The following is a 22,138-nucleotide window of genomic DNA, read 5'->3' on the forward strand; positions in this document are numbered from 1 at the left end:
ACTAGGAGCTCAGATGTCCAAGGTCAAGAGAAAATGGATATTCTAGCTCAAGAAGAGAGAAAATGAACCCTTCCTCTTTTTGTTCTGTTTAGGCTCTTCATGAATTGGATGACGTCTACCTACATTGGTGAGGGCAGATCTTCTTTACTCAGTCACTGATTCAAAAGCTACTCTATTTTCTATTAGCAAAATAGATGGACAGAAACAGACAGAAATAATGTCTTACCCACTATCTGGGCATTCTTTGGCCCAGTCATGTTGACACATAAAATTAGCCATGACAAGCACTAAGCTTATAAAGGAAATACTGGTGAAAAGTTATTTATCCATTTTGAAATTTCTCAAATCAAATGTTCCATTTCTTAAACTACCTGGGCTCCTGGTTCCTTAGACATGCCTAGGTCCTGGCTTGACATTTTTGCCCTGTGAGGCGGCAATGCTACCTGAGTGCATATCACCAACCTGAATTTCCTGGAATGGATGGCTTGGCTGGTACTGAGTGGTGATGGCTTACTAGTTGGCAAGTTTGCTGAATTAATTTCAGAGTCAACCTAAATGCAATTTTTCTTTGCGTCATCCTTGCATATAGGATATCTCTCCTTAGCTGATAAATGTTGAAGTCAAATGACCGAGGAGGTGGGATATTGGTGTTAGTATTTGGGGTTGTGACTCAGGTCCTGATGAGTTTGGTTTGGAATTTGGATTGTGTGCCTTGGCAAAGGATATTTTAACAGCAGGTAACAATAAACGATTCTATCACTATCCTTGCATTGTAATTCAAATAATTTGATAAGAAAATATATGTGAAAGCACATGATATAGTACCCGTTAGATCTGAAGTTTTGGCATCCCGATGGGCTGATGGCTGACTCAGACCATCCTTTGTTTCCTGTAGGTCTTTATTGAGTCTAACTTTATTACAGTAGCCATTCAAGTTATATCTGCCAAGTGGAAAGTCAGGTTTCTTTGTAGTTTTGAGTGTGCTCAGTGAGGCTCTAAAACTAGCATTATGAAGATAGGCTTATATGATTTATCTTGTGGTCACTAGTTTGCAGAGATGGCCACAGCACTTTGTTCCCTCCCTGAACATGCGTGCTGCTGCTCCCAGGAAGAGGCTGAGGTTATTTGCCTGCCCTCTGCACCCGGGCTGGCCTGGTGACTGGTTTTGATTAATAGAATGTGGCAGAAATGATATCCTGGATTTCTGAGTACGGACATTAAGAAAAATAGTAGTTTCTACTTTCTGATTCTCAGATCCTAGCTGAAATGCTGTGAGAAGCCCAAGACACATGGAGAAGCCACATGGAGGAGAATCAAGGCTTGTGTTTGACAGCTCCAGTAAAGCTCCCAGACAATAGACAAAACAAACTGGAGCCATGTGAAGGAACTGTCTTGGATCATCCAGCCCAATCAAACCTCTGGACAACTGTAGCTCTAACTAACATCACATGGAACAGATAAACCACCCGTCTGAGCTAATCATTCCACAGAATAATCAGAGATAATAAAACAGTTGTTATTTTAAGTTACTTTTAAGTCATAACAATAGGTAATTGAAACAACCTTCATATCTCTTAATACCATCTTATATGGTCATTTCTTCTGATATTAAGCCTATAGGTATAGTTTTTGCCATTTTTAATCTATCAGAGATGTAAGAAGTTCAAATTGTGGGGACTGATGAGCTAATAAAACAGTGTGCACAATAATCAACTCAAAATGGACTAAAGATTTTAGTGTAAGACCTGAAACCATAAATCTCCTAGAATAAAACAGAGGGAGAAACCTTCTTGACATTGGTCTTGGAAATGAAATGATTTTTTGGACAGACATCAAAGGTACAGGCAGCAAAAGCAAAGCAAACAAACAAAAACCAAAATGAGACTACATCAAACAAACAAACAAAAAGCTTCTTCACTGCAAAAGAAACAAAAATGAGGCTGGGCGTGGCGTCCTCAGCACTTTGGGAGGCCAAGGGCAGTGGATCACTTGAGGCCAAGAGTTTGAGATCAGCCTGGCCAACACGGTGAAACCCCATCTCCACTAAAAATACAAAAATTAGCTGGGCATGGTGGCATGTGCCTGTAATCCCAGCTACTCGGGAGGCTAAGGCAGGAGAATAACTTGAACCTGGGAGGCAGAAGTTGGAGTGAGCCAAGATCATGCCATTGCACTCCAGCCTTAGCGACAGAGTGAGTGAGACTCCGTCAAAAAAAAGAAAAAAAGAAAAGGAAACAAAAAATGAAAAGCCAACCTATGGATGAGGAGAAAATATTTGTAAGCATATATCTGAAAAGAGCTTCATATCCAAAATTTACAAGGAACTCATACAACTTATTAGTAAAAAAAAAAAAAAAAAAAAAAAATAGCCTGATAAAACGAGCAAAGGACTTAAATAGGCATTTTTCCAAAGAAGACACACATATGGCCAATAGGTATTTTACAAGGTGTTCAACATCACTAATTACCAGGCAAATATAAATCATAACCACAATGAGATATCACCTCATGCCTGTTGGGATGACTATTATCAAAAAGACAAAAGATAAGTGTGGGCAAGCATGAGGAGAAATTGGAAACCTTGAACACTGTTGGTGGGTGTGTAAAACAGTACAGCCATTATGGAAGAAAGTATAGAAGTTCCTTAAAAAGTAGAACTACAATATGATTTATCAGTCATGCTTCCGGGTACACATCCAGAGGAAATGAAACCAGTATCTTGTAAAGATATCTGTACCCCCATCTTCATTACAGCATTATTCATAATTGCCAAGATACAGACTCAACCTAAGTATCTTGATGGATATTATTTCACCTTAAAAAAATAAGGAAACCCTGCAATTTGTGACAACATGGATGAACCTAGAGGATATGATGCTAAGTGAATACAGACCCAGAAAGAAAAATACTGCATAATCTCACTTTTACATGGAATCTAAAATGTTGAATTTATAGAAGCTGAGAGTAGAATGGTGGTTGCCAGGACCTGAGGGGTGGGAGAAATAGAGAGATGTTGGTCCAAGGGTGCAAAGCTTCAGTCATGCAAGATGAATAAGTGCTAGAGATCTAATGTACAGCATGAGGATTATAGTTGACAATCATGTGTCATATACTTGAAATTTGCTAAGAAAGTGGATCTGAAGTGTTCTCATTGCAAAGAAAGGTAACTATGTGAGGAGATGGATATGTTAATTAACTTGACTGTAGTAAAAACAGTTTAATATGTAAATATGTATCAAAACATTATATCATGCACTTTATACATGTACAGTCTTGATTTAAAATAATTTAAAAAGCCCAAAGTGAGTGGCAAAAACTTTTTAAACATCAGGGCTGTGGAATTTATATTTAAACCTGACATTTCCTTTAATCCCATGTGTATTAATAAAGAGCCAGTATAACTAGTATTACTCTTCATAATATTTAAAGTTTATGTAGTTGTCATAGAAAATCATTAGTTATAATTACTTAAAATGAAGACTTCAGTGGATGTCTGTGAATAGTAGTGTACTATGCATCTTTGAGCTACAGAGGTGGTTTCACAGGAATGAGAGTTTTCCAGAATTTCAGAAATCTTTGCTGCTATCTGTATTTAATTTGATTCTGTATTTGACAGTTACAGAGTTAAATTATTACCCAAACATTTAAATCTTATATTGTTCTTTCAAATGGCATTTAAAAAGTATTAGGCCTGAGGAAATTACATTTGTCCCACATATCTGAGTTAATTCTTTCAATATAACCATTTAATGAGTGCATACTATTTACTAAGAAGAGTTAGGCGCTGGGAATATAGAAAAAGACATCAGCTCATTTGTCCAATGTATGAGACGGAAAAACAACCAATTAATACTTATGTATCAGCCAAGGAATATGCTTGGCTGAAAGTAACAGGAAACCTAACTAATAGCAGCTTGAATAATTAAGACATTTATTTGGTCACCTGGCATGAAATATAAAGGCAAGGAGTCCAAAACTGGTATGGCACTTCAACAATGTCATCAAGAATTTGGATCTTTTTGTCTTTCTTCTTTATAAGTCTTATTAAGTAGCTTTTGTCCTTGCAATCTCAAGATGGTTGCTATGCCTCCAATCCCCATTCTGTTCCAGAAAGAAAGAAGTGAAAAAATAAAGAGGTAAAGGGAAACCCTCCCCAGGATCTTCATCCTACATCTATTTCACGAACTGTGGCTTGGCCACCCATGGCTACATGATTGTTTTCAGCTTCTAAGTAGAGAAAGACAAGGGAGAAGGGAATTTGGAATAAGTGTTGATTGGGCCAGACTACTTGCCACAACACACTGGGGGTGAACATGATGCAAGGGAGCACTGCATCAGATTTGGGAGGTCAGGAAAGGCTTCTAGGTAGAAGCAACACCTGAGCTGAGTCACAAAGTCTGAGTTGGAGTCAGCCAGATCAACAGGAGAGAAGGGCACCCTAGGCAGAGGATGAAGGATGTACAAAAAAGGCAGGGAGGCTGGGTGTGGTGGCTCACACTTGTAATCCCAGCACTTTGGGAGGCTGAGGCAGCAGGATCACCTGAGGCCAGGAGTTCAAGACCAGCCTGGCCAACAGGGTGAAACCCCGTCTCTACTAAAAATACAAAAGTTAGCCAGCAAGGTGGCATGCACCTGTAATCCCAGCTACTCAGGAGGCTGAGGCATGAGAATCGCTTGAACCAGGGAGGTAGAGGTTGCAGTGAGCTGAGATTGCCAACACTGCATTCCAGCCTGGGAGACAGAGTGAGACTCCGTCTCAAATAAAAATAAAATAATAATAATAATAAAAAGCAGGGAGGAGCAGGACCTACGGGAGTCATGCTTGGCTCATAGAGCAAGAATTTGCAGTGATGACAGGTAAAGTTGGAGAGAAATGCTGGGGCTAAGAAAGCAGGACCTGAAAGCCATGCTGAGCTCGGACTTTATCATGTAGGTGGTATTAAAGGTTTTTGAGCATAGAGTGGGAATAATCAGATTTGTATTTAGAAAACAGAGAACAGATTGGTAGGCAACTGAGATTGCAGTCTCGAACGTACCAAGGCAAGACGTAAAAAAAGCCTGACCTTAAGCAATGGTGGTATGGAGGCGGAGAAGGGTGCAGATTTTAGATCTATCTAAAAAAAAAAAAAGAAAAAAGAAAAAAGAAAAAAGAGGCATTGACATCTACTTGAGAATTGATTAATTATGGGGGTAAAGCAGACTTGAGATTGATTCCTAGGCTTCTGGCTTAGGCAACTGGAGGGTGGTGGGGCCATTCACTGAGGCAGTGAAGTCAGGAGGAAGAGCAAGTATCAGATAGCATGTGGATATTTGAGATTGGGGCACAAGAGAGATTACTGATCCAGTCCCAACTGCTAATATAGGTATCCTAGCTGATTCCTTTGCCTCATCTTTTCCTTTCAATCTGTTCTCCAACCTGCAGCTTGAATAATCCGTTTAAAACGTAACCCTCCCACTGTTTAATATCATTACAGTATAGTTTTCTCTTCTACCTTAATGAGCATTTACTATGTGTATGGCACTGAGATAAGGGCTTTACATGCCATATCTAGGGATCTTAGCAAATGCTGGGCTTGGATCAGGATTAAAATCAGATTCAAATTGTCCTCCATTTCATCTTTCCTCTCCACCTCTTACCCACTAGCTTCTTAGAGGTTGATCTCTAAAAAGTAGGCCTGGGGCCTGGGCACATGGCTCATACCTGTGGTCCCAGCATGTTGAGAGGTTGAGGTGGGAGGATCAGTTGAGCCTAGAAGTTCAAGTCTGCAGTGAGTTTGAATCACCTGTTCTGTGAAAGAACTGTATATACAAAGCGACCTCCAAATGCTGAAGGAATAAGAAAGAGGCAGACAAATCCAGGTCATAGGTTTTGGGTAGTTTAAGGGAACTTAAAAGCAGGGAGACTTACAGAAGAATGGTCTTGGGAGGCCACAATACAGGTAGATCTCCACATCGCAAATCCCCAGACCCAGGGCTTAAATCTTAGGGAAAGTATCATTGCTCTGGAAGGAATGTGTAGGTGGCTATGGATGTCAAAGCCTATGATTTCCAGAACAACAAGGGTCGTTTTGGAGGAAACTTACAATGAGTACGTCTTCCTACAGAAAGAGTAATACATCAGTCAGACATTTGGGAGGCATTCTTGAACTTGGGGTTAGTTAGAAGTTACATGGTGGATTGGCATTTAAAATAAAGTCACTCTTCTCTCCTTGTGGCCACTGCACTCCAGCTAGGGTGATGGAGTGAGACCTTGTCTCAAAAATAAAGAAATAAAATTTTAAAAATAGGCCTGGAATTCAGCAGCTGTGGATTTGTTCTGTGGCTAATTCAGCAGGTAGAAGTAGGAGGAAATGACAGGGATGTCTGTATCAGCTCAATATAAGTTTTTTTTTTTTTTGAATGATGGTTGCTTTTAAGAATGAGACAGAGATTTCCAGAGTGGTTGTAAGTTGCAGTCTCACCTGCACAATGCACCCCTCACCTTAACACAGGGTCAGGTAGACTCCATGACTGGCTGTGGCTACGTTTGTCTTAAGTAATGAATACTGCTTCTACTGCTGCCAGTGATAAGATTAACTCCAAATTAATTCCCTGCTTCTTTAAGTCACATACTCACATTCAGACTCCTAGATGGGACCTGTCTGATTTGGTGAATACATGTCACATGCCCTTGTTCTGGCTGCCAGGAAGCTGGGTGATAAAATATCTGCCACCCATCTAGACAAAACAGAAAAGAAACAGAAACAGTTGATCTTTAAGGTTCCTTTGAGCTTAAGAAGCTGTGATTCTGTGGGCTTGGGTACATCATCTTGTCATCGAGTCGCACATGTTACCACTGGTGTTAGGGCAGCTGTCGATGTTTTAACTCATACCATGAATTTTATGATAACTCCAATATCAGACACCGTTTCCTTTCTTATCTTACAAAACATCTTTCGTTATACTCTACCTTACAAAGTATATCATAACTACAACCGTTAAAGACAAAAGAGGGCAAGCGTAGCAAATTGTGTGTGGTGCAGGGTGAAAGCCGGCCACCTAACTTCCCGGCATCCTTACAGTGTGGCATATCCTAGTGAATTTACTGGTTTCTGGTCTTCAGTTTTACATTTCCGGAAAGCCTGTTTTTATCAGTACTTCAGAATTTATCTGACACATGGAGATCAACTCGTGCTCATTAAATTCACGAGAAACATCAGAATTCTAATTAGTTAATTTATGAGAAATAGAAATTTCAAGCACACCAGAAGGTCATGTCAGCCTAATAAAAGGCATTCTCTCTCTGTGAAAAACCATAGGGGAAGCCAAACAATAATCAGAATGTTGTTCACTCTTTAAAATCAGAGCAAGGGGAGTTGGTTACATGATTACAATGATTAATGGCCTTAGACTTCGGTGGCCTGATTGTAATAGGATTCTTTTGGTGGTAAGGAACAAAAACACAATTAAAATTTTCTTGGGCAAGAAGGACAGTTTATTAAAATAATACTGGAGTGCCTCATGGAACTTTGGGAAAGTCCTTTGAAGAACCTGGCTTCAGAGATTACTGGAATCGGGACTAGAAAAAACTTGGGATTCTCTTCCTGTTGGCTTTATTCCCTCCCTCTGAGGATCAACTTCTTCCACTGGCTGGAGGATGTTACATCCCTCAGTTACTGTCATGGGAGAGTGAGTGGCCCTTTTCCATTGGTTACTATTAAGAAAAGGAAATCCCAAAGAGGGCCCTGACCTAACAGCCACGAGTAGGGACGGGAGCGGTAAAGCAGAGCCACCTGGCACACACTTGTTTCTGCTGGTTCCAGATAATGACTTAAAGTCACTGTTGGCTGTCAGTAAGTCCGGTTTGGTGGATTGACATTGATGTAGTCCAGCTCTGCTTCCAGAACCAGGGGGATCTGTTTGTGAACCAGGATACCTCTTCCCCAAGACAATGCCTAGAAATAATGCCTCCCTTGTCTTTCTGACCTCTTGCTTCCTGGAGTTTCTCTGAAAGGCATTTCTCTTTTAATGAACCTGTTCTTTCTGCTACAGCTAATATCTAGAGGAAGATCCATGTTGATTTCCCATATTTTTATTCTCAAAAGACCTCCTTATTTCAAATTTGGGGAGCACGTAATGTACTCTCTATCACTTGAAGATTGATTGTTGTCCTGTTCTTCGGATTTTTTTTTAAGGGGGCAAGGGAGGGAGGAGGCAATCACAAAGAGTTGGTGAGTAATTGGCTGAAAGTCATCATTCAATATTATAAAAGTTTCCATTTTGTTCCGCAATCCCTTTCTAGAAAGATAACTGAATGTTTTGATCTTTCACCTGTATTTACTATGCATACTCATTGTAGTTAATCTATATCTCTTTATATTCTAATTTTATTTTAATGATTTAGTTATTCAATGAATGTTTCTCATTGCCTACTTTGTATCAGACTCTGCGCTGGGAGGTGATAATAAGGAGAGGGAGAAGGGCTCAATTAGGAGGGACAGGTTTCTGTCTGCTTTACATGAGTAGAGAGATACCCAGATACTGACCTGCAGGATAGTTCAGCCCAAAGCAACTCTCCAGTGTTCTACTGGGGTTCCTGATAAGCATATCATTTGAGTCATAACTTTGAGTGAGAAGAGGGTAGGGAAGCAAGTTCACTGTTATCTATTAACACAAACATATTTTAAGATTATGGAATATTTTCATTTTCTAAAATACTCTTCAAACACCCATCTACTCATTACCCAGTTGTAATGTAAGTTTTTAAAGAAATGGTTTATCATGATTTATATAGCCATTCAATATATCCGTTTTCTTGCAGGACATTAGCTTCCAAATTTTCACTATTACAAATAAGGCCACAGTAACTATCATTATACACGCCTCCTTGAATATATATGTAAGAGTTTCTTTATACCCCATAAATATTACAATTATAAATCATCAATTCACAGTAACATTTTTTTAAAAAGAGTTTTCTTTATATTCAGAATTGCTGGGTAATAAGACATATGCACCTTCAATTTTGCAAGATATTGCCACTAGTTTTGTTTGTACATATTTATTGTTTCATATTCTCATAAATAGGGATTTTTAATTTTTATCAATCTAATAGATATTACATGGCATTTCATTGTTGTTTTACTTTGCATTTCACTAATTACTAAATTTGATTTGCAAGAGTTTTAAAGGCTGGGCACAGTGGCTTATGCCTGTAATCCCAGAACTTTGGGAGACCAAGGCAAGTGGATCTCTTGAGGCCAGGAGTTCAAGACCAGCCTGGCCAACATGACAAAACCCCATCTCTACTAAACATACAAAAATTACCCAGGCTTGGTGGTGCGTGCCTGTAGTTCCAGCTACTTGGGAGGTTAAGGCAGGAGAATTGCTTGAACCTGGGAGGAGGAGGTTGCAATGAGCCATGATTGTGCCACTGCACTCCAGTCTGGGGATGACACAGTGAGATTTTGTCTAAAAAGAAAAAAAAGGGTTTTAAAAAATTAATTGTGTTATTAATCCTCTTTTGATTAGATTTATGTTATTAATCCTCTTTTGGTTAGATTTATTTCATTTTATTTTACTGTTTTTTTGAGATGGAGTCTTGCACTGTCTCCCAGGCTGGAGTGTGATGGCGCGGTCTCGGCTCACTGCAACCTCCACCTCCTGGGTTCAAGTGATTCCCCCGCCTCAGCCTCCTGAGTAGCTGAGACTACAGGCACCCGCCACCACGCCTGGCTAATTTTTGTATTTTTAGTAGAGACGGGGTTTCACCATGTTGGCCAGGCTGGTCTCAAACTCCTGACCTCAAGTGATCCACCTGCCTTGGCCTCCCAAAGTGTTGGGGTTACAGGCGTGAGCTACTGCACCCGGCCTTTTGGTTAGATTCATAATAAGTATGTTCTTCTAGTCTTTGACTTTTCTGAAAACTTTGTTTATAGTATCTTTTGATGAACAGAAGTTTTAAATTACAATTTAGTCAAGACCTATATATGAAATGTCAAACTCTAAAATTTTAGAAATTACATATATATTCACATACAGAAATGTATATGTAACATACATGTAATATAGATGCATATATGTAATATTTTTATAAGACTAAAGGTTATTATGTGACTCACTCTTTCCCTACTAATTTGTAAGGTCATTTCTGTCATACACCAAATTCCTACATTTAAGCAGATCTGCTTCCAGGCTTTCTTTACATTTTCTCAATTGGTCTATTTTTATATTGACTCTTTGGCACTTCATGGAGTCATATGACTATTAGGATTTGTTTGTCAAGTTCTACAAAACACCTTATTGGTGTTTAGATTGGAAGTGCTTTAAATTTTCTGGATGGAATAATTGCTATCATTATATCCACCATTCCACACATACATAAATTATTTTACGTTTTTCAACAACATTTTGTATTTTCCCCATAAGTCATATATATCTTCTGTTATATGTATTCTTATAGGAAACTTAGATATTTTGTTGCCAAGTATAAATGGGATTTTCCTACTTTGATTATGCTTTCTAATTTCTTGTTGCAGGTATATGGCTATGCTATTTTTGTATATTGATCTTTTATCCGACAACCTTGCTGAAACTTGCCTATTGTTATAATTTGTAGATTCTCTAGCATTTTGTAAAATGTAAACAACTTTGTCATCCATGGAGGATGACGATTTTGTTTTTTTTATTCCGATTATGCTATTTGCTGATGTTGATTTTGCTGGTTTTTCTTGTTTTACTGGGTTTTCTAGGCTCTCTAGTACATTATTGAATAGAAGTGCTAATGGAGGACTTCTGTGACTAGGAATATTTCAGGGGAGAATTTTCATGAGCTTAGTTTTTATTCTTATTTTTTGTGTTCTTCTCTTAGTAATGTTGCCTTGTTCTGTTCATTTAAAGTATGATGGATTTTCCTGGACTAGCAGCAATCATAGATCATTCTATCCCAGAGGAATGAAAACTTTCGGCAGTTTGCTCAATATCTTAGTTCAAGAGTGCCCTCTTCAGTTCTAACAGTGAAGTGAGGCTTGTTTAATTAATGACACGTTTCCAGGGTGGTAAAATGTAGGAGGGAGTGATGTTTACTGATATCGTGATACTCTCTTATAGCCCTAGGATCCTTATTTTCTTGTGTTTTATTTCTTATTTTTCTTTACCTTCTAGTTGCCCCCTTCCTCTCCAGAAGCAGTGTCTTCCCAAGACTATAACTGTGGTCCTGGATACTTCCTTGAAAAGTCATGCTTCAGATCTTCTGGTCTCAGACCTGTTCTCATGATTTCCTCATCAGAAAAGGGCATTCTCTTTCTGTGGGTGCTGTCCTCTGTGTTCCACCTCTGCTAGAGACTTGCCACCTCTCCTGTCTTCCATGTAATCCCTGCCTGATTCTGTTTCAGCGTGGGCTCTGATTTGACTCTACTGATTCTGGACTGTTCTACCTACACGTAAATTGAAGTTTGTGGTATTCCCTATCCTTCACTATGCTCTACCTGTGGGCAATTGTGTAGTTTTATTTGCTTTACTGTTGACCCGTATAGTTTTGGAGGATGTATGTAGATATGTGGATTTAAGGAACCAAAGGGTTGAGAAATGTGTGTTGCAACCTTCCTGCATAACTGGATTTGCCATTTTATTTCTGTGATTCTGGTCTTTTCTTGCCTTACATATTTGTATTAGGCTGTTTTTGCATTGAAATAAAGAAATCCCTGAGACTGGGTAATTTATAAAGAAAAGAGGTTTAACTGGCTCACAGTTCTACAGGCTTTACAGGAAACATGGTGCTGGCATCTGCTTAGCTTCTAGGGAGTCCTCAGGGAGCTTTTACTCATGGCAGAAGGTGAAGGGGGAGCAGGCACGTCACATGGCGGAAGCAGGAGCAAGCAAGAGAGTTGGGGGGCAGGAGCTACACACTTTTATATGACCAGATAGTGTGAGAACTCACTCACTATTATGAAGATGGTACCAGGCCACAAAGGATCTTCCTCCATGACCCAGCCACCTCCCACCAGGCCTCACCTCCAGTATTGGGAATTACAATTCAACATGAGATTTGGGCAGGGACAAATATCCAAACAGTGTCAATATTCTATATGTTGTTAGGTTTGTTGACATAAGATTGTTATATACTTTCTTGATGACTTGCTGTTTTAATCAGTAGATAATGATCTTTATAACTAGTAATTTTTGCTCAAAGTCTCTTACATAGGGTATTAATTTAAGAATTCAATTTCCTTTGGTTAATATTTGCTGTTGTTGACCAAAAGACCACCAGGATGGCTAAATAGTAGAAAGGAGAGCTTTATTGGAGATATTGGTTTGGAAGCTGGGAAGAGAAAGTCTCCAGCATGGACAAGGGGAAGCACAGGTTGGGTTTTATGCCTCACAGGGCCTGAATCATGCATATTCAGGAGACGAGGGAAAAGCTATACATATTTATGAGGGAGCTGTGTGCGTATGTAATGGATAAATATGTATATGACATACATCCTATGTTCACTTTGGGACTGGGTTTTAACATTAAAATGAGGTGGAATTTGGCTCTTCCTATCAAAAGGTGAGCTTTAGGACACAAAGACAGTTTATGCACAGCCTCAATCAGTTGGCAGGAACTGGTTAAAGGTCTGCAATCACTTATCAGAGAAGAAAGTTTGTAAGGCCAGTCCTCTATCCAGTTAGAGTCACAGTGGTTTGGATTGTAAGTCAGAATTAGGACAATTGGCCTGACATCTCCTATTGTTAGGATATTTAGTGAGAATTTAGAAATTTGCAATGCCAAACTGTCCCTGAATCCCCAAACCATAGGTAACTTTTTGTTTTTTTTTAACCTTAGGTTCTGTCTTAGTTGATAAAGGGGTGTCTAGTTTGGTCTCTCAGATCGCACTGTGTATACTTTTATATATTTTTGTTTTGGTTTTTTATTATTTTATGTTTAATCTTTGTGGGTACATAGTAGCTGTATGTATTTATAGAATACATGAGATATTTTGGTATAGGCATGCAATGCATAATAGTAACATCGTGAAAAACTGGATATCCATCCTCTCAAGCATTTATCCTTTGTGTTACAAACAATCCAGTTATACTCTTTTAGTTATTTTAAAATGTACAATTAAATTATTATTGACTATAGTCCCCACATTGTGCTATTAAATACTAAGTCTTACTCATTCTATTATTTTTTGTACCCATTCACCATCCCCACCTCCCCAGTGTACCACCCCCTCCCTGCCCCGACTACCCTTCCCATCCTCTGGTAACCATCATTCTACTCCCTATGTCCATGAGTTCAGTTGTTTTGGTTTGTAGATCCCACAAATACGTGAGAATATGTGATATTTGTCTTTTTGTGCCTGGCTTATTTCACTTAACATAGTGATCTCCTGTTCTATCAATGTTGTTGCAAAAGACAAAATCTCATTCTTTTTAATGGCTGAATAGTACTTCATTGTCTAGAAGTACCACGTTTTCTCTATCCATTCACCTGTTGATGAATTCTTAGGTTGCTTCCAAATCTTGGTTATTGTGAACAGTGCTGCAACAAACTTGGGAGTGCAGATATTTCTTTGATACACTGATTTCCTTTCTTTTGCATATATACCCAGCAGTGGGATTGCTGAATCATATGATAGCTCAATTGTTAGCTTTTTGAGGCACCTCTAAACTGTTCTCCATAGTGGTTGTACTAATTTACATTCTTACAACAATATATAAGGATTCCCTTTTCTCCACATCCTTGCCAGCATTTGTTATTGCCTGTCTTGTGGATATAAGCCATTTTAACTGGCATGAAATAATATCTCATTGTAGTTTTGATTTGCATTTCTCTAATGATCAATGATGTTGAGTACCTTTTCATATGCCTGTTTGCCACGTGTATGTCTTCTTTTGAGAAATGTCTATTTGAATCATTGGCCCATTTTTTGATGGGATTATTAGATTTTTTTCCTATAGAGTTGTTTGAGCTCTTTATATATTCTTGTTACTAATCCCTTGTCAGAATTTTCTCCAATTCTGTGGGTGATCCCTTCACTTTGTTGATTGTATCCTTTGCCATGTAGAAGCTTTTTAACTTGATATGATACCATTTGTCTGCTTTTGCTTTCATTACCTGTGCTTGTGGAGTATTGCTCAAGAAATCTTTGCCCAGATCAATGTCCTGGAGATCTTTCCCAATGTTTTCTTGTAGTAGTTTAATAGTTTGAGGTAATCAATTTAAGTCTTTAATCCATTTTGATTTGATTTCTGTATATGATGAGAGATAGGGGTCTAGTTTCATTTTCTGCATATGGAAATCCAGTTTCCCCAGCACCATTTGTTAAAGAGACTGTCTTTTCTCCAGCGTATGTTATTGGCACCTTTCTTAAAAATGAATTCACTGTAGGTGTGTGGATTTGTTTCTGGGTTCTGTATTCTGTTCCATTGGTCTATGTGTCTGTTTTTATGCCAGTACCATGCTGTTTTGGTTACTATAGCTCTGTAGCATAATTTGAAGTCAAATAATGTGACTCTTCCAGTTTTGTTTTTTTGGCTCAGGATAGCTGTGGCTATTCTGTGTCTTTTGTTATTCCATATAAATTTTAGAATTGTTTCTTCTATTTCTGTAAAAGATGTCATTGGTATTTTGATAGGGGTTGCATTTAATCTGTAGATTGCTCTGGGTAATATGGACATTTTAACAATATTGAGTTTTCCAAGCCATGAACATAAAATATTTTTCCATTTTATGGTGTTCTCTTCAATTTCTCTCATCTATGTTTTATAGTTTTTGTTGTAGAGATCTTTCACTTCTTTTGTTAATTCCTAGGTATCTAATTTTATTTGTGACTATTGTAAATAGGATTAAGTTTTTTTGAAATTTTTTTTTTTAGATTGTTCACTGTTAACAAATAGAAATGTCACTGATTTTTTTTTTTTTTCTTTTTTGAGACAGTCTTTCTTTGTCGCCCAGGCTGGAGTGCAACAGTGTGATCATGGCTCACTGCAACCTCTGCCTCCCAAGTTCAAGCAATTCTCCTGCCTCAGCTACCTGAATAGCTGGGATTACAGGTGTGTGCCACCACACCTGGCTAATTTTTGTATTTTTGTAGAGGCTGGGTTTCACCATGTTGCCCAGGTTGGTCTTGAACTCCTGGTCTCGAGTGATCCACCCACCTGGCCTCCTAAAATGCTGGGGGCTTGAGCCACCACGCTCAATCTGCCACTGATTTTTGTATGTTAATTTTGTATCCTGCAACTTTACTGAATTTATCAGTTCTAAATTTACTGAATTTGTTTATCAGTATACTTTTTTGGTGGTCTTTAGGATTTTCTAAATATAAGATCATGTCATGTACAAACAAGGATAATTTGACTTCTCCCTTTCCAATTTGGATGCCCTTTATTTCTTTTTCTTGTCTAATTGCTCTAGCTAATATTTCCAGTACTATGTTGAATAACAGTGGTGAAAGTGGGCATCCTTGTTGTATTTCAGATTTTAGAGGAAAGGCTTTCGGTTTTTCCCCATTCAATATGACACTAGCTGTGGGTCTGTCATATATAGCTTTCATTAGTTGAAGTATATTCTTTCTTTAATCAATTTTTTGAGGATGTTTGTCATAAAGGGATGTTGAACTTTTATCAAATACTTTTTCCATATCAATTGAAATGACTGTATGATTTTTATCCTTCATTCTGTTGATATGATGTATCACACTGATAGATTTGTATATGTTGAACCATCCTTGTATCTCTGGGATAAATCCCACTTGATCATGATGAATGATTTTTTTTAACATGTTGAATTTGGTTTGCTAGTATTTTATCAAGTATTTTTGCATCAATATTCATTAGAGATACTGGCCTATAGTTTTCTTTTTTTGATATGTCTTTGTCTGGTTTTGGAATCAGGGTAATACTGGCCTCTTAGAATGACTTTGGAAGTATTCCCTCTGCCTCTATTTTTCAGAATAGTTTGAGTAGGATTGGTATTAGTTCTTTAAATGTTTGGTAGAATTCAGCAGTGAAGCCCTCATGTCCTGGGCTTTTCCTTACTGGGAGAATTTTTTATCTTTGATCTCATTACTTGTTATTGGTGTAAGAGTTAAAGAGGAAAGAAACACAAAAAGTGGCTCAACAGTCAAAGACAGGTTTATTTTGGAGAATAAAGCTGAGAGGGGCTTCTGGACGATTTCAGTTAGGAGCATTCCTCTCTTACAGACTAAGAGTATTTAAAGGTTCAGAGCTAGAAAACTTATTGTAGGCTTGGAATATTTCTGTGTTGGGAAGAAGTTTATTGCAGGGTTGGAATGAATGTCTCTGGTCGGAGGGGAGGTTATCTTGGGGCTGACATCTCTCTAGTTGGGGAGGGGTTTATCTTAAGGTTGGAATGTTTCTGGTTGGAGATGTCATTTGTGGTTTATGATCATGCTGACCTTAGCCATTAGGCTGATGCCCTTTGGATTTAGGCAGTTTTTGATCAAAGTGAACTTTAAAATGGCGGTGTTTGTCTCAGATGGCGATGCTCCTGCTCTGTCAACTAGTCTGTTCAGGTTTTGGATTTCTTCATGGTTCAGTCTTGGTAGGTTGTGTCTAGGAATTTACCCATTTCTTCTAGGTTTTCTAATTTATTGGCATATAGTTTCCTGTAGTAGCCACTAATGATCCTTTGAATTTCTGCCCTATCAGTTGTAATGTCTCCTTTTTCATCTCTGATTTTCTTTATTTGGGTCTTCTCTCTTTTTTTCTTAGTCTGGCTAAAGGTTTGTCAATTTTGTTTATCTTTTAAAAAACAATTTTAAAAAATCATTCTTTTGTATTTTTTTCTTCATTTCAAATTCATTTATTTCTACTCTTATTATTTCATTTCTTCTATTAATTTTGGATTCAGTTTGCTCTTGCTTTTCTAGTTCTCTAAGATGCATCAATAGGTTATTTATTTGAGGTTTTTCTTCTTTTTTGATATAGGCACTTAGCTATAAATTTCTCTCTTAGTACTGCTTTCACTGTATCCCTTAAGTTTTGGTATGTTGTATTTTCATTGTCATTTGTTTTATGAAATTTTTCAATTTCCTTCTTAATTTTTTCATTAAACCACTGGTCACTGAGAAGTATATTTTTTAATTTCCATGCATTGGTATATATTTTTATATACTTTTACTTTCAAGCTTCTTTGAAAGTAATTTTATTTTATGTATAAAAGCAAGTAGTTGGTAATTAAAAACTGTTTTTGTTTTAGAGACAGGGTCTCTCTCTGTCACCTGGGCTGGTACTGCTATAGCTCACGGCAGCCTCAAACTCCTGGCCTTAAGGGATGCTCCTGCCTCAGCTTCCTGAGTAGCTGAGAGTACAGGTGCAAGCTACTAAGCCAGTCAGCATAGGAGTTTTGACCTGCTCCCTTTTTGACCTGGGCTGGTTCACCCCTCCTTAGGCAATCTGGTGGTCCTGCTCCTGGGAGGTCACCATACTGATGTTGAACTTAGTGTGGACACCCCATAGGCATACAGCACTATAGCTCAGAACCCCTGGGCTCAATTGACCCTCCTGCCTCAGCCTCCTGAGTAGCTGGGACCATAGACACATGTCACCGAACATGACAAGTAAGAGTTTTTTTTAAAAAAAAATAGTTTGATGTTCAATTTAAGTCTGAGAAAATATTTTCACTGATAGGTTTAACCTCTTTATTTTTATTATAAGTGCTAAGATATTTAATTTTATTTTTATGATTTTAATTTGTTTTATGAGCAGAAATAATGTCTCCTGTTCCTTTTATTCTCCTTTCCTGACTCCTATTAGATTTGTCTTTTAAAAAAAACCATTTGATGGTTTGAAAGTTACATTTCTAATTTGTGTTGTTTTAATTATTAGTACTCAAACTCTAGCGTACATCAGAATCACCTAAAGGGTTTGCTAAGATATGTATTGCTGGGTCCCACCCCTAGAGTTTCTAATTTAGTTGTTTTGTGGTGGGACCCAAGTATTCGCATTTCTATTCCCAGGTGCTGCTGCTACTACTCGGGAAATCACACCCTGAGAACCCGGCAAGAATTGGTGGTTACCACCCGGGTATCCAATAGCCCGTCTAAGTTGAACTTGTTATTTTGGGATTCTTGTTGGGTTCTGTGACTTTCTCACCAGCTCAGCCATGCATTAAAATGTCTTAAAATTTCCTTTTACCCTGGTTTTTCAGTATGCAATACTCAGAGGAGTTTTTTTGGCCATCCAGTCCCATAATATTGCCAGGAATGGTGGTGGGGTTTTAATTTCTCATAGGAGAATAATTTTTCTCCCACCGTGAACTCAAGCAGAGAGAAACTTTCTTGCAAGTTTCTCTGGACTGCTAGCTGAGGTTTCTCTGGTTTATTTTATATGGAGGTATAGCCTTTACAGATTCTTGGTTATCGTTGGAGTTTAGTTCTCTGCCTCCTGTGAATCTAAGGCCAAGTCTCTTACTCTAGATGTGTAGTTCAAACGCCACATCAGTTTATGGTTTCCCATTGTAGTGACTATCCTCTTCAGCTCTAGCACCCTTTCCCTTTCGGGCTTGGCTATACTTGTAGACCTTGGGCAATAAGCATGGATGTATTTCATCCAGCATTTCTGTGTGTTTAATGGGGTGCAGGTTGGGGATGCTATGTAATCTCAGTCTATCTGGCTGTCCTCCATTATTCTTCAGCAGTCACCTGGCAAAGAATGTGGGTCAAAAAGCTCATAGAGGCAGGAATTTGGTGATAAAGAGAATCCTTATAATGCAGAACTCCTGAGCTCAGGGACTTGAGCCTGGGTTGCCACAAATATCACTAGTACAGGAGAGTAGTAGGTGGTGCTAAATTGGAGGTATAGTAGTCTCCCCTTATTCATAGTTTTGTTTTCCACAGTTTCAGTTACATGAGGTCAACTGCAGTCTGAAAATATTAAACAGAAAATTTCAGAAATGAACAATTTGTAAGTTTTAAATTGCATGTGGCTCTGAGTAGTGCCACAAAATCTTGTGCCATCTGGCTTCATCCAGTTCAGGACATGAATCCTCCCTTTGTCCAGTGTCTCCACACTGTCTGCTGTCCCTGGCTGTTAGTCACTTAGTAGCCTTCTTCATTATTAGTTTGTCATGGTATTGCAGTGCTTGTGTTCAAGTAACCCTTATTTTACTTAATGATGGCTCTAGAGTGCAAGAGTGGTGGTGCAGGCATTCAGATATGCTAAAGAGAAGCTGTCAAGTGCTTCCTTTAAGCACTTTAGGTGCTTAAAGATGAAAGTTCTCAACTTAAGGAGAGCAAAAAAAAAATCGTATGCTGAGGTATCTAAGACCTATGGTAAGAACAAATCTTCTATCCTTGCAATTATAAAGAAGAAAAGAAAAATTCATGCTAGTTTTGCTATTGTACCTCAGACTGCAAAAGCGAAGGCCATAATGTTTGATAAGTCCTTAGCTAAGATAAAAAAAGGCACTACATTTCTGGGTAGAAAACGTGAACGGAAATGTGTTCTAACTGACAGCAATTGGATTCAGTACTATCGGAGGCTTCAGACATGCACTTAGGGGTCTTGGAACATATTCCCTAAGAATAAGGGAGACTGCTGAAATTGAAGTTGGGGGTACCCTGCTGGTGGTGGGTAATACTATATACAGAGGCTGGGGCAGTTGAGGGATTTTAAATTTTGATTAGGGCCAATCCTTCCTGAAATGTTTTTATTTCATGTAAAATGTATATCAATAACAATTTAAAATATTTTTCTTTTTGAAGTGATTCTTTCCTCAAACATTGACTTATCCCTCTTAGGTGTGCACTGACAACGTACTCAGAAGATTATGTTCCACCATATGATTATCAGCCACATGTGAGTACAAGAGCCATAGTCTTCTACCTATTTGTGTACTTGAAGTGATTCTTTGCACCTAGTATAGTCAAACTTGGGAAGGAAGGAGAATATTTTACATTTATTTTGAGATGTTAGCTGTTTATTGGAGTCATGAGAATGTTTTATGGTTATGATTTATTTTTGGATGTTTATAGATTTCAGGGAAAAATACTGCAGTATCTAAAATATATTAGACACTTTCTTCCTCATCTTGTTTACTTGTCCCCTCCCTGAATTCAATTTATCTGGAGTAAGAACCCACTTTCTATTCATTTGTATTGCATCAACACATAAAAGTAAGTGGCTTAATATAGCTCTGGGAAATATGTATGTTAATTTAAGAATGTCCAGTTTATAACTTGAATGTATTTGTACTTTACAAATTATGCAACAGAAACAAAACAAGGCTGCTTCCAATTAGCCTTGTTCTGGAAGTCTTAACCGGGGCAGTAGACATGAGATAGAAATAAGATATTTAACTATTGATGAAGAAGAGAAAAACATCTTATTTTCCAATAGTGTAATTATCTATTGAGGAGAATCAAGATATTAAACTGAGAAGTAATTAGAATAAATAAGACAATAGCTTTCCTTCACATCAGCACTAACCAGTTAATAAATTATAAAAGAAAAAAGCATACAAATTATTATTAGCGACACAAATTCAAAATTCTTTAATGAGGAAAGTTTCACCAAGATCAATAAAAGATAACGTGGCAGTTTATCTCCAAAGATGGCAGAGCTTCCTGTTGGCACAAGCCACTCCCCATTTAGGGTAAGGATTCCTCCATCTCGAGTTGAGGTGATCAGTAGAACATGGCAAAAGTGACTGTGCCAGTTATGAGCTTAGCTTTAAGATTGCCTCCACCTTTTAAGCCCTGAGCCACCAGAGAAGAAATCCAGGCTACTCTATTGGAGGGAGAGGCCGTGGGAGGAACACTGGCAAGCTTGACTTACGAGTGAGGAAGCCATCATGGATAATCAGTTTAGCAGAGCCTGGACTCCAGCTTTGGCTTCCATCTGACTGCAACCCATGAGGAATCACAAGAAGAAACTGAAGCCATTATCTGTTTGTTTTAAAATATGAACCAAAACATGACTGAGGCAGATATCTCAAATAAAAAGGAATAGCTACCATTTTAGGGAACTGGAAAACTAAACTAATTATAAACTAAATTTATAAGTTTAATATAATAAAATCCCAATGGATTTTGTTTTCTTTGTGAATTTTAAGATTCCAGGAATTATTTGAAAGAACAAACAGATGAGAATAATCAGAAATGTTTTGAAAAGATAGCAAAACCGATTTAGGGAAGTAAGGGATTTAGGACGCCACCTTCATTATATTGCTACATTCTGATTTTTTTTTCTTATTAAAAAAATAATATTTAAGACATAGAAACAACAAATGTGGTAGTTTATGGTTTAATATGCTTTATATATATAACTCAAATATATTGGCAGGAGAAATGTAAATGACCCTAGAGAAATGAGCAAAGGAAATATATGGGCTGTTTACAAAGTAGGAAATATAATCAACTAACTAGTAAATATAGGGAACATGCTCCATTTACAAACAATAAACAATATGAATTAAGACAAAAAGATTTTTCTTTTTGAGAATAAAATTGGCAATATTTTTAAAACATACTGTTTGAGGCTGGGCGTGGTGGCTCAGGCCCGTAATCCAGCACTTTGGGAGGCCAAGGCAGGTGGATCGCTTGAGGTCAGGCATTTGCAACCAGCCTGGCCAATGTGATGAAACCTTGTCTCTACTAAAAAAATACAAACATTAGCCACATGTGGTGGTACGTTGTCTGTAATTCCAGCTACTTGGGAGGCTGAGGCAAGAGAATCTCTTGAACCCGGGAGGCGGAGGTTGCAGTGAGCAGAGATTGTGCCACTGCATTCCAGCCTGGGTGATGGAGTGAGACTCGGTCTCAAAAAGGAAAAAACAAACCAAAAAAACACTGTTTGACCTAATAATTCTTTTTCTAGGAAACTTCCCCAAAGAAAAGTAATTCGAACTAGCAATGAAATTCATATGCAAATATATTCATCACTGAATTATTTATGATGACAAAACTTGGAAAGTACCTAAATATTTAGTATTACTGAAACTACCTTTGCAAAAGTTACAGTAAGAAGGGAAATGTGACTTAATTGAGTCCATCTTGCTTCTACCAGGCTGAGCTGCTTTTGCTCCTTCTTATGTGGAGGCCATAATCGTTCTTTTTCTGAACTGATATCCTTGTTCGTAAATGGAAACCATATTTGTAAATACTAACAAAAGGTCACAAGGTTAGACTTACGGTGAGGGCTTGAACTT

General features: G+C 38.0%; 1 protein-coding gene across 2 annotated transcripts in view; it reads left to right on the forward strand.

Annotated features, from left to right (window-relative positions):
* CFAP95 (cilia and flagella associated protein 95) overlaps positions 1-22,138 on the forward strand; it is an 84,642-nt gene that overhangs the window by 45,998 nt on the left and 16,506 nt on the right. Inside the window, exon 5 of one of the 2 annotated variants that reach the window (XM_005581893.5) lies at positions 19,731-19,788. The exons of the other annotated variant lie outside the window; for it this stretch is intronic. Coding sequence (XP_005581950.1) covers positions 19,731-19,788 — 58 coding nt within the window. The remainder of the gene's footprint in view (positions 1-19,730; positions 19,789-22,138) is intronic. 2 annotated transcript variants of the gene reach the window in all.

The sequence above is a fragment of the Macaca fascicularis genome, chromosome 15 (assembly GCF_037993035.2).
Source record: "Macaca fascicularis isolate 582-1 chromosome 15, T2T-MFA8v1.1".
Lineage (NCBI taxonomy): Eukaryota > Metazoa > Chordata > Mammalia > Primates > Cercopithecidae > Macaca > Macaca fascicularis.